General features: G+C 43.0%; 2 protein-coding genes across 6 annotated transcripts in view; one reads left to right on the plus strand and one right to left on the minus strand.

Annotated features, from left to right (window-relative positions):
• Window positions 1-1338: 1338 nt before the first annotated feature.
• Window positions 1339-12228, minus strand: SUPT7L (SPT7 like, STAGA complex gamma subunit). Of its 5 annotated transcripts, none has more exons than XM_010371196.2 (6): window positions 12109-12228; window positions 10781-10883; window positions 9599-10003; window positions 5966-6290; window positions 3674-3911; window positions 1339-2034 (listed from the first exon to the last, which is right to left on the minus strand). In XM_010371196.2, exons 2-6 carry the CDS (start codon window positions 10792-10794, stop codon window positions 1772-1774), a joined length of 1245 nt encoding a protein of 414 aa, XP_010369498.1. In that variant the 5' UTR covers window positions 10795-10883; window positions 12109-12228; the 3' UTR covers window positions 1339-1771. The 5 variants fall into 5 exon arrangements, with proteins under 5 accessions (XP_010369498.1, XP_010369496.1, XP_010369497.1 ...); XM_010371194.2 differs by having other exon boundaries at window positions 11923-12226; XM_010371195.2 differs by having other exon boundaries at window positions 11918-12223.
• Window positions 12065-13568, plus strand: part of SLC4A1AP (solute carrier family 4 member 1 adaptor protein) — a 32014-nt gene continuing 30510 nt past the window's right edge. Inside the window, exon 1 of the mRNA XM_010371200.2 lies at window positions 12065-13172. Within this exon, the coding sequence (XP_010369502.1) occupies window positions 12510-13172 (663 nt within the window). The 5' untranslated portion in view covers window positions 12065-12509. The remainder of the gene's footprint in view (window positions 13173-13568) is intronic.

A 13568-nucleotide genomic window follows, 5' to 3' on the forward strand; every position in this document is an offset into this window, starting at 1 on the left:
GGCTGAGGCAGCAGAGTAGCTTGAACCCGGGAGGCAGAGGCTGCAGTGAGCCAAGACTGCACCATTGCACTCCAACCTGGGCAACAGAGCAAGACTCCATCTCAAAAATAAATAAATTTTAAAAAATACTGTGACAGAAAGGGTTTAGATAAATGTGCTAAAGAGTTACAATTGGCAAATGTATAAATTATATGTTAAACTATAACCTCATTTTATTTCTATCATATTCATTCTCAATACCTGGGACGTTTAAGGCATTCAGCTAATGAATTAAAGCTGTGCCTTATTTTGGTCTATATTAAAGGAGTGGTCTAAATTTTACAAGATGTATTCTGCATCAGAAAACCAAACTTCAGTTTAACATGCTGGCATCCATCACCAAGGCATGAAGCAACACATTTGCTAATTATTCCTAATCACTACAGTGCTACAACATTTACTTAATAAATACTGATTCGGTACTTATATGTACAGATAGTCTGATGGATGAGTAACCACAGTTATGTTGTTCAGGACAATGATATAAAGTTGAAAGGTACATATTGCTATGCTTTAAAGGCTGCCTTTACAGTAGCAGAAGCAAAGTGTGCTTAATGGACTGCTGTCCTCTGATGACCAAGCAAATGCAACAAATGAAATATGCACAAGGCTGTCCTTGGACAGTACTTGTTTGCTTTGCTCACAAAGGAGAAAAGGAAAGAAACAATTGAAAATATGTATATGGTGAAAGTATGTGAGTCTGAACAGAAATAACAAAGGCCAAAAGGATGAGGATGGATGGAATAAGTCTAGAGACGAATATGTGGATGATAGGAGAGAGCTGTCTGAATAAGCAAAAAGGCTATGTCACCATAGACCTCTGATCTTATAAATAAGACACTTCAAAAGCAGCAAAAACAGTTTTTTTTTTTTTTTTTTTTTGAGACGGAGTCTCGCTCTGTCACCCAGGCTGGAGTGCAGTGACCAGATCTCAGCTCACTGCAAGCTCCGCCTCCCGAGTTTACGCCATTCTCCTGCCTCAGCCTCCCGAGTAGCTGGGACTACAGGCGCCGCCACCTCGCCCGGCTAGTTTTTTTTTTTTTTTTTATTTTTAGTAGAGACGGGGTTTCACCGTGTTAGCCAGGATGGTCTCGATCTCCTGACCTCGTGATCCACCCGTCTCAGCCTCCCAAAGTGCTGGGATTACAGGCTTGAGCCACCGCGCCCGGCTGCAAAAACAGTTTTAAGAAGGTGACTAACAGATAAGGTATGTTGTGTTTCGCTATTTCCTGTTAGGTATTAGTAATGGATTCCCAACGACCTGAGCCAAAAATGAATCAAGTTAAATGAAAACTGACATCTGATATGAGCATATATTATGAGTCTATTCAAGCACAGTTTTGAAGTTAGCAAACATCTAAATCCTCACATCTCTACAAGGTAGGTCAAAGAAGTATGATTCTCAGTTGTACAAGAGAAATGGCTGTAGAGAAGCTAAGTAACATGTCTAGTCATAGTTAAGACAACAGTCGAGGACAGTGCTTTGCTTTGATTGCCATGCCAGCCTCATATTTCATCTGTGAAAGGTGGCTTGGTTGTGGAAAACTATGAAAACTGGATGCAAAAGTAAAATGCAACCTTGTTTGGTGACGTCCAGTTCCTCTGGAATAAGGAAAAGCCACTTGTGTTTAAGAACAGGAGTCAAATCAATTTTTATGGAAACAGATTCTAATATAAAAACTTTTTCTGTTGGGTCTAGTAGGTCTGGACAAAAAATCTCCCTCTTTTCCTTTTATATTTTCCTCATCCTCTTCTTGCAGCGCTGGTTGAAAACAGGGGAGGACCCCATGAGGCTGTCAGTGGAGTGGGAACCATAGCTGCTATCTGAGTCATCAGGGCTCTGAGGAATCCCAGCTTCACTCATGCCTGACATGGGCTCCTCGAAGACATCGCTGCCCAGCACACCATGCCCAGAGACATTGCCTTCTTCACTCTCTTGAGGCTCCATTTTCACATGGGCCAGATTCCAAAGAGGAGAAGCATTTACCTCTGCACCTAGAAAGAGAGGAAAGGTGGACATATACCTCGTGGTAAGCCAAGTGTAGAACAAAGTAGAGTAAATATATCACTCAGGACCAACTAATATTCTTTGAGCTCAGTTTTCACTCTGATTCTGTACTTGTCAGGAGAATATGGTTGTTATTCTCTGCTTCAAAAAGTTAACCATCACAAAAAAATTACTGGCCCTGATTATCTTCTTTTCCATTTCTTCTACCTTTCTTTCCTCTACCTCACCCACTCCCATTTTCCCTAAACCAGGGAAGTGAAACTAGGCAGGTGGAAAGATCCCGTCTCACAGCCCAAAGACATGCACAACCACAGGCCTTGTTCAGCTCTTTAGTTTGCTTGTCCTTCCTTCTTTTATGGGGCCATCTTGTTTTCCTGCCTTTTGTTTGGGTCTCTGGTCATCAATCACATTATGAAAAGTTAACGGTCACTACATAATGCTAACAGCAGTTCTCTACCTGGTGTCCTTTGAAGAGACATGGTCCCGAAGTCCGTAACAATTTCTCTTTGGCCCTCCCATCTCTCTATGTGTTCTAGCAATGCTGCTCTCTTATGGTTATTCTTCCATAGTGAAAGGCTCTCAGCCCAACACTTTTAAAATGTGTTTTACTTTTAAAAGTACTTTAAAAAGTATGACCTAATTCCATTTAGACCACATTTGAGGATTTGCTATTTGAGTCATTTGTGCATTGATGAAATGACAATTTATATGTGTAAACAACTGAGTGCCCAGACTAATTGGCAACCTAACTGACACATAACCAGTTAGTTGTCCTGGCTCCTAAGGTAATCACAGAGTCTGGAAAAAGAAGCCAGATACCTCTAACTGGGAAGCCTTTTTTTTTGTTTTGAGACAGAGTCTTGCTCTGTTGCCCAGGCTGGAGTGCAGTGGCACGATCTTGGCTCATTGCAAGCTCAGCCTCCGGGGTTCACGCTATTCTCCTGCCTCAGCCTCCCGAGTAGCTGGGACTACAGGTGCCTGCCACCATGCCTGGCAAATTTTTTGTATTTTTAGTAGAGACGGGGTTTCACCATGTTAGCCAGGATGGTCTCGATCTCCTGACCTCGTGATCTGCCTGCCTCGGCCTCCCAAAGTGCTGGGATTACAGGCGTGAGCCACTACGCCTGGCCGGAAGCCCTATTTCAGTGTCTTTCATCTTCAATTTGTTAGAGTACTTTAGCAGGGAAGCAAAACTCTGAGAACATCCTTGAGCAATTACCACTCCCCCATCTATCTGGCAGCTGTCTTATTCAATGAAGTACAAGCATCAGGAAGGACCAATACAGAATACTAAAGAAAAAATACTGAAGGAGGAAGGGGATAGCTTCCCAACCAGCTGGATCAGCTGAATCAGCCTTGGTAATCAACAGGACAACACATATTGCATCTACATCTTAACTAGGGATTATTTTAAAGAATGCCTGTAAAGCTGCTAATCCTCTCTTCACTAATTAGAAAGAGAAGAATGCTGGGATCTCTAGATAGGTGAAACTATTCGTTTTAGGACTTTCCATTGTGTCCACTGCTGCTTTTGTTCTTCTACCTCTTGAGCTTGATTCCAAAAGCGAAAAGTACTGAAATTGGCAGATCTCCCAGAATCAAAGTGAGTAAGTTTATTTGTCTTACTTGAAGCCTGTGGTGAAGCTTCAACCTCCAGGTTAGATGGGAAGCGTTCACTCTGAGCCCCAAGCACTCCCATAGGCAGTGACTGGTCTCCAGAAGCAAGGTCAGCCTCTAGCTCCTCACTGACAGGAAAGGTGATATCGCTTACAGGTTCCTCCTTGATCTTCACAGGTTTCATGTCCTCTGTGGCCTTCTCAGGATTGACAATCCTTTCATATTCTTCAGAGAGTTGCTTACTAATCTGTTGGCAAGCAAGAGTCAATTTTCCAAGGAAATGTTAAAAGCAAGTTGTATAGTCAGCTTGTGACATCCCATGGAAAAGCCAACAGAACATGAATAACAGAATTTTAAAACATTCACTGCCAATGGTAGGGATTTGTTTAAGGTGTTGAGTTTGCATTTATGAGTGATAGAGATATGTAAAGAAAATTGGTTTGGCAGAGAATGTGTATGTGATTAATTAAAAGTAACATAAAGGTAGCTGGGCGCAGTGGCTCACGCCTGTAATCCCAGCACTTTGGGAGGATGAGGCGGGTGGAATCACCTGAGGTCGGGAGTTCAAGACCAGCCTGACCAACGTGGAGAAACCCCGTCTCTACTAAAAATACAAAACTAGTCGGGTATGGTGGCACATGCCTATAATCCTAGCTACTTGAGAGGCTGAGGCAGGAGAGTCGCTTGAACCCAGGAGGTGGAGGTTGCAGTGAGCCAAGATTGCGCCACTGCACTCCAGCCTGGGTGACAAGAGCAAAACTCCATCTCAAAAAAAAAAGTAAAAAAAAAGTGTTAAAACAGAACTGGGACAAAAGATTACATTTTTTTTTTTTTTTTTGGCTATAAAAATTAACAGGAGGCTGGGCACAGTCATTCACACCTGTCATCCCAGTACTTTGGGAGGCCAAGGCGGGAGGACCACTTGAGCCTAGGAGTCTGAGACCAGCTTGGGCAACATCTAGTGAGACCCTATCTCTACAAAAAAAAAAAAAAAAAAAGAGCTGGGCATGGTGGTTCACATCTGTGGTCCTAGCTACTTGGGAGGCTGAGGTGGAAGGATCACTTTAGCCTAGCAGGTCAAGGCTGTAGTGAGCTGTGATTGTGCCACTGCACTCCAGCCCAGGCAACCCTGTCTAAAAAAAGGAAAAAAAAGTTGACATATGTATCCTAGGTGAATAATCAATGGTGTGGGAAATCTGGATCACTTAGCAAAGACTTTTTTTCTTGGGTGTTAAATATTTTAGACCTGCAGAGACTGAAACAGTGAACAAATGACTTAAGAGCACAAGGGCTGAAGAGATTAGATATTTCTGGTTCCAACCAAAATCACCCCCCACCAACCCATCCTCCAGGCAATATCATTTTACTTTTTTTCATAGCACTTAACATTATACAAAATTGTATTTTTGTGAGTATGTGCTTAGAGACAGCTAAGTCTTGCTATATTGCCCAGGCTGGCCTTAAACTTCTGGCCTCAAACAATCCTCCCACCTCAGCCTCCCAAGCAGCTATATTAGATATATATATTATAATTCTAGTCAAACCATTATATTAGCTGCTTGGGAGGCTGAGGCGGGAAGACTGCCAGTAGGAGATCTATGTTTTCTTTTTTTTTTTCAGACAGGGTCTTGCTCTGTCACCCAGGTTGGAGTGCAATGGCACAATCATGGCTCGCAGCAGCCTTAACTTCCTGGTCTCAAGTGATCTCACCTCACACTCCCGAGTAGCTGAGACCACAGGCATGAGCCATCATGTCCAGCTAATTTTTATTTTTAAATTTTCTATAGAGATGGGGGTCTCACTATATTGTCCAGGCTGGTCTTGAACTCCTGGCCTCAAGCAATCCTCCCACCTCAGCTTCCCAAGTAGCTGGGATTACAGGCATGTGCCATCATGCCCAGCTCCTGAAATTGTTTTATCATTTTTTGTTGACTTGTGTTTGTTTCCCTTCAAAAACAATGTACGCTCAGAACTTACTAACTGCTGAATCCCACAATGCTCGACTCTCAACAGGCACTCAGTAAATACTTGATGAATAAAATCAGACTACCTGCATTCTCTCAGATTCCATATACTTGTGGATAGTTTCTTCCAGAGGAAGTATCTGTGAATGTGGCCGTTCATTGACTAAAGGAGACCCATTTGGCCAGGAACATCGCTAGGGCCATCATAAAAGTATGTTAAGTTCACTCGGTTCCAAGACTCTGTGCTCTGCACTCTAGACCAAGTGTTATGGGACCCTGCTGAACACTCCTAGATTGCACAGACATCTGTGCCCACTTTTCAACAGGGTCGCCTCACCTGTAGCATGTAACTGTGATAGTCCTTGATGCGGTGCTGCCAGAACTTCTGGAGGGAGAGCACACTGCCGATACCCACTTCATGGAATACCTGCTCCATCACATCTGGAAAAGGAGTCTGTCCCAGCCGGGCCTCCCGGTCCACAGCAAAACGCAACAACTTGGTAAACTTCAGGCAATACTCATGTGCCACATCAGTTAGGGTCTCCAGGACACTTTCATTAGCACAGTCAAAGCCTGCGTGGGCCAGGATTGTGGCCACTGCCTGGTAAAGGAGCTGCCGACAGGAGTGCCAGCTGAGTTCAGTCACAGGTTCCCCTTTCCCACTGAAAGTGGAGATATGATGGTGTTATTAATGTTCTTGCAAAGGGGTGACCTCACCTGTCTCCCCAGGAGTTTTACAATTCCAGTCAAGCCACTGGCCTAGCTTTCCAGGGAAATTCTATCCAAGTTACATAGCTCAGTTTCATCCTGCTGCTATCAGGACATGTCTTAGCAACCCATGGTCATATCTTTGATCTCCTCCAAAGACATAGTTTGAATAGGCAATACATGTCTATAATACACAGTCCAAAAGGATATCTAGGCAATACATGTCTATAATACACAGTCCAAAAGGATATCTAAAGAAAGTTTCCTTCTAGCAACTGTTCAATTTTGATCACTTTTAGGATTAACAGTATCGCCCAGACACTGCTCAGTGATGCTCTAATTATTTTACCGTAACCTAGTTTTCATACATGCTGGGCAATATATTAATACAAACTTTTAGAAATTCACAGTTCCAATAAAGAGATTCTTCACAGCTTGCCAGGAGTTTAAGATTCTTAGATTCTTATAAAATTACAAGGGACCATTTCAAAACAGGGAAGGCAACTCAATTTTATAAAAGCAATTTAAAACGTATATAGCTTATAAAGCATTTTCATCCTATCCTGTGTTGTGCAATGGGTAGGGTCTGCATTATTATTATTTCTATTTGCCAGGAGAGGAAACAGGTTCAGAAGGGCTGACTTGCCAAAATTTGTTTACATGTTACTAATAAGTGGTAAAGCTTCTGACTCCAGAAACCGTATCCTTCATAATACACCATTTTGCCCCAATCACCACTGCAGAAATCTTAATATTTCCAAGAAAAAATTTAAGAAAGCTATGTGGTCCAAAAATAACTTAAGAAGCTTTTAATAATTTACCTGTCTCTTGAAATTTCCTATGGGCTTCTGCCTATCCCTGACAAAGGAATTTATTTTACCAATAAAAATAAAATAGAGCACAGAAAATCATATTTCCTTGGTTCATACTTGGCATGTGTCATCACGCACTGTACAAAAGTACCCGAGGGGTTATCCACCCCCAAACCCTGACCTGTTCAATAGCAACTATTGCAGTTTACATAATAGTTTGAGAATAAGACAATTAATTGCCAAGCAACTTTTCATTTACTATCGTTATCATTTCCATGGCCAGTGTCTCTTGGCCAAAAGCTAAAGGCCTCAGAGGTACCTAATAAACAGAGATAACTAAACCAATATCACTTTCCTAGAATAATATGTGGACCTCTTTCAAAGGAAAATAATTTTTTGGTGGCCTCATAGCTGATGCGAATTATTTTTGTTATACAGTTTCTTAAATATGTATAAAATAAAACCATGTACAAACTTTTGATGGTTATGGCTCTTACTAACAATATAAATTTGATACAAAACTAAAAATGAATAAATAACACTATCAATTTAATATGATAGATAACATTATGTTGTTGAAATTAAATTGCCCTCAGTATGTGAATACAGTATTGATCACCACAGAGCAAGTTTTTTGAGTTGGGCGTGTCTATGCTAGCATATATTTGCTGTGCATGTAATAACAGTTATGCCTCCCCTTTTCATTATTCCAGTGACTTCAGAACTTTTTATTACAGTGGACCTTGATATAATCTGGCCTTCACCTGGCCCAACTGCAATGCAACCCTTATGTATTTAGTCTATTTCTGTACTTTTCTCGTTAGTTTGGGAACCATTAAAATAGTATTATTGGCAACAGGTAGATGTAATAAATAACATATAATATCACTTCTGTAGTATTCTTGCCAAACATATTTAATCTGAATCTAATCTTGAGGAGATAATCAACAAATCCAGTAATTGCGACATTCTACAAGTGACCTGAACTCATAAGACTCTAAAGAGGCATAACAACCAGATACAATGCATGAATCTTTGTTAGGTCCTGGACTTGGCGGCAGGGGGGGAGATATTTACAAAAGATAATTGGAAGAATGTGAATATGAACTTATTAAGTAGTATTTAATGTTCATTTACTTTGGTGTGTTAATGGTATTATGATTATGCAGGAAAATTTCCTTATTCTTAGGATATGCATGCTGAGGAATTTAAGGGTGAAATATGGTCATGTCTGCAAATTCCTTTAAAATGTTTGGGGGAAAATGTGTGCATACACAAGTATGCATATATGTATGTTTGTATATGTGTGTATATATGTGTATACACACACACATGTGAGAAAGTAAATGTGGCAAAATGTTAAACATTGGTGAATCATGGTGAAGGGTATTTGGATGTTTGTTGAGTACTACTTACACATTTCTGTAGGTTTGGCAAATTTCAAAATGAAAAGAAAAAAAGTAATTGTTTGGCATTAAATACAGTTTGCACACTGACATCTAGTAGTAGCTCTAGGTTATAAGGCAGTCCCCTTCAGAGGATGTGGAGCAGGGCTTCTCAAACTTAAATGCACATACAAATCTCCTGGAGATCTTGTTAAAATGCAGATTCTGATTCAGGAGGACTGGGTGAGGCCTGAGATTCTGCATTTCTAAAAAACTCCCAGGTGATGTTGATGCTGCAGATCTTGGACCAGATATTGAGTAGCAGGGATCAATAATATTTTTATATTATTCTTTTTTTTTTTTCCCAACAGGGTCTCACTCAGTCACCCAGGCGGAAGTGCAGTGGAGTCATCTGCAATCTCTGCCTCCCCTGGGTTCAAGTGATTCTCGTGCCTCAGCCACTACACCTGATTAATTTTTGTATTTTTAGTAGAGATGGGGTTTCCCCATGTTGGCCAGGCTGATTTTGAACTCCTGGCCTCAAGTGATCCACCCACCTTGGCTTCCTAAAGTGTTGGGATTACAGGCTTGAGCCACTGTGCTCAGCTTATATTATTATTTCTTAAACTATGTTATCAAAATGAAAACACAATTTAAAGATTCTTGTATAGTCTTGTGGATTCCTAAAAATACCAGAATAAGTCCATGAATTCCAATTTGAAGACACCGAGTTAAACCCATAATATACTTTTTATATTAAAGAGAAAGACTAGATCCTAAGAACTATGAGGCATGGCCTTTTTTACATACCAGTGTATTACCCTGCTCCTAGTAAAGTGCTTGGCACATAGTAAGCACTCAAAAAATTAAAAAATACAGACCCTGAATTCTGAAGACTGGCATTCAAAACTTAGACATCTCACTAATTACCTGAGAAACCTTGGCCAAGTCAACTACTCTTATCCTCATTTTCCTCGCATGGAAATGGAAATGCTATTACAAGCTTAACAGGGTTGTTGGGAAGATGACTTGAGAAAAGTAAGATACAGCAAAGCCTTGCCTTACCGATAAAAGTCACTCTCTGGGTCACTGTGCCGGATCTGGAATGGTGCATTGGGATTTTTACAATCTAAAGGCAGGAGGTCATCAGGGAGAGGAGGTGACCCAGGGCACGAGGGAAGAGGTTCACTCTCTTCAGTTTTTACACCTTCTGTCTGTTGCTGATTCTGGGCCTGTGCTGTGGCAATAAGGTTGCGAAGTCGTCGGTTGTGCTGAATCAACTGAATCGTATGGATGGTGAGACTACATGGCTCTGAGGGGATGTCCAGCATAGTGGGGGGCTTCGGCTTGTTGGCTGAGGGTTGGTGCAGGGGTGGGTCATGGACTTCCACCAGACGGAACTCCCGTGGGAGCAAATCAAAGGAACTTCTGTTGGTCTGGCTTGATGATATTGGTATCTCTCCCCAGTATCTCAACATTTTGGAATAAGAAGAGAAGAGGTCTCAGGATAAATGTAGACGATAACCTAAAAGTAATGTGTTTAAATCCTGGCAACTTTAGATTATAGGCTTCTGTAGTGAAAAATACAAGGTCTAGCCAGCTATTTATGTAAAAAGCAGGCTATTTGTGACCACTTAGAAAAATGTCAGTGTCAGCAAAACTGTAGGACCAAAGATGTTCTCCCTAAACAAAACTGTTAGATGCTGGTTATTGTCATACTATGACAATTCCTACTACACTGAACCACAGGGTAGAATTTGGGTCATTAGTGGACCAACTACAACAGCATCTAGAGCTCTAGTATCCCTATTTCTCACTCACTAACTCATTACCAGAACTACCATCATGCTCAATCCTGAACAATAAGCAAGGCATGATAAAGTATCTTGATACATTTGTGCTGGATCAATAGGAGAAAAGCAAGTAGCGTTAAAGATAGTAAGAAGTGGTTCTTATTATGTGTGTCTTAGGCATGGTCCTGGTGGAAAAATTTATGAACCACTAATATAAATGGCATTATGCTTTCAACTTTTGACATATAGAATGTGAGGAATGTGAGAGATTTCTGCTGCCTCCTAATTGGTATCCCTTCCTCCAATCTCTCTTTGTATGTAATCTATTCTCTACACTGCTGCTAGACTTACTCATTTTAAAACTTAAATCTAATGGCTTCCCATTGCCTACTGGAAAAAGTCAGAATTCCTTGGCTTACCATTCAACAAAATTCACAATCTGGTTTCAACTCACCTTTGCAGATTCATTGTCCATATGTCTCTTCAAGTTCAACAAACATTTATCAAATGCCTGGCATTCTGTGCGGGTCAAAGACTGATAATGTGAGATCCTTGCCCTGAGGTGAGGAAGAGAAACAGAAGCAGAATATTTCAATATGAAAGTACGTGGTAAGTACTGTTCTAGAGATATATGGACCTGGGGTAGTGGAAGCACAAAGGAGGAACACCCTGGGTGAAATGACTACCTTTGTTCTAACAACGTTATACTACTCAGTTTCTTGAGAATGCTATACATTTCCACAGTTGACACTTCCAGCTGCAAACTCTGCCAGAAATGCTCTGCCAACCCTGCACATCCCTGGCAGACTCATATTCATTTTTAAGTACAGCATAAGTCCCCACCCTCCGTCACTTCCCCAGTGCATCTCTCTTTCTCTATTCTCACAGTGCTTTGCATGTCTACGTCACAGCATTTATCCTTGGATTTTAATTAGTACTTATTGCAATAGATTTTTTCCTCCTGTCTATTTCTTATGGCCATGGTCTTGTTACAGGGCCAGGCACAGAGAATTATCTATCTGGCATTTCTTGAATGTTTACTATATACCACACTTTACCTTTTTTGTTTGTCTCTTTTTTGAGACAGGGTCTCACTCTGTAGCCCAGGCTGGAGTGCAGTGGTACAATCATAGTTCACTGCAGCCTCAACCTCCTGGGCCCAAGAAATTCTCCCACCTCAGCCTCTCGAGTAGCTGGGACTACAGGCGTGCGCCAGAATTTTTTTTTTTTTTTGGCGAGACAGGGTCTCGCCATGTTGCCCAGCCTCCTCTGGAACTCCTGGGCTCAAACCACCCTCCCGCCTTAGCCTCCCGAAATGTTGGGATTACAGGAATGAGCCACCGTTCCGGCTGGCATTTATTGTTTAATTCAATTCTTCCAACAACCTTATGAAGCTAATAATGTTATCCCCATTTTTCAGAGTGAGGGCTGAGGCCTAGTGTCTTGCCCAATGTCACAAATGGCGAGGTCGAAAATCGACAGTCTCAAGAGTCTGCACTCTTAACCACTAAACTATTCTGCCTTAATAATTAATTTCAGAAAAAAATAAATGAATGAACGAAATAAAAAAAAAGTCGCCCTCTTCCCTTACTTTACCGAAAGGAGCAGTAAGAACAGGCACTGAGCCCAAGGAATGCCCAAGTCCCTCCAGGGGTTTTCTCGGTCACGGTCCGTCGGCGCAGGCGCCAATCAGAGGGTCCTGAGGTCGCCTGCTGTCCAGAGCAGCCGGAAGAAGGGGAGGTCTGTAACTGAACCGAGACAAGGAGGTACCACACTACTCACTGCTGCCTCGCAGAGCGGGCTGGGCGTCTGTCTGGACCCCGAGAGGCCTGAGGCAAGGGTCGCGTCAAGCCCCAAAAGCTGGTTTGTTGATTAGTGAGCTAAGACCGCCGGAAGCGCTTCTTCTCAATCAAGCTATGCAACAGGAAGTCATTACGATCTCGTTGTAACCTCTAAAGATGTCCCCGTTCTGCACAGCATCCCGATAACCGTTTTGTTTTTCTCGTATTATGACCTTTTCGTGTTAGCACCAATTTGCAACTCTCCAGGTCGTGAAGGAGAAACTTCACCATCGCCGCCTGCAGACGCCACTGGGACCTTGGGAGAGTGGGACGTGTACAGGAACGTAAAGACCGAAGGGTGAGGTTTCGAAGGAGCGGATTTCGAGGTTGCACCGGTTGAGGATGGCTGACATTCTCTCTCAGTCAGAGCCGCTGGCATCGCAAGAGCTCAGTGGGGACTTCAAGAAGCCAGCTCTGCCGGTGCCCGCAGCGGCGCGGAGTAAGGCCCCGGCCACCAGTTCTTCAAACCCTGAGGAGGTGCAGAAGGAAGGGCCCACTGCGTTGCAGGACTCCAGTTCTGGGGAGCTCGACGTCCCTCCTCCTCAGCCGGACTGCGGGGATTTTAGGAGTCTACAGGAGGAGCAGTCGCGCCCCCCGACAGCGGTTTCTTCCTCTGGCGGTTCAGCCAGGGCTCCCCCCTACCAAGAGCCTCCATGGGGTGGCCCTGCCACAGCCCCCTACAGCTTAGAGACCCTGAAGGGCGGCACTATCCTTGGCACCCGTAGCTTGAAAGGGACGAGTTACTGCCTTTTCGGGAGGCTGTCTGGCTGCGACGTGTGCCTGGAGCACCCTTCGGTGTCTCGGTACCACGCAGTGCTGCAGCACAGGGCGTCCGGCCCTGACGGAGAATGCGATAGCAGCGGGCCGGGCTTCTACCTCTACGATCTGGGAAGCACTCATGGCACTTTTCTCAACAAAACTCGCATCCCACCTCGCACCTACTGTCGAGTCCACGTTGGGCATGTTGTTCGCTTCGGAGGCAGCACCCGGCTCTTTATCCTGCAGGTAAGTAGAAAAACCTAGAATTGAAATATCGGGCTCATTGGGCTGCGTTCTTGGGCTTCTTAAGCTTTTGATGAGGAAAAAGAATCTCCTAATCAGCGATTACAAAAGTGAAGGAATCAAGTCTGGCCTGTCATCTCCAGAGCGCTGTACACATTGCCGTATTTCTGAAAGTCATGTTCACAATCCCGAACTCTAAAATAGTTTTTTGTTTGTTTGTTTGGTTTTTGGCCAGGTGCGGTGGCACGCGCCTGTAATCCCAACACTTTGGGAGGCCCAGGCGGGAGGATCGCTTTAGCCCAGGAGTTTGAGAGGAGGCTGGGCAACATGGCAAGACCCTGTCTCTAAAAAAAAAAAAAAATTAATTAGCCAGGCATCATGGTCCCAGCTACTCGGGAG

Source organism: Rhinopithecus roxellana, chromosome 17 (genome assembly GCF_007565055.1).
Source record: "Rhinopithecus roxellana isolate Shanxi Qingling chromosome 17, ASM756505v1, whole genome shotgun sequence".
NCBI classification, from domain to species: domain Eukaryota; kingdom Metazoa; phylum Chordata; class Mammalia; order Primates; family Cercopithecidae; genus Rhinopithecus; species Rhinopithecus roxellana.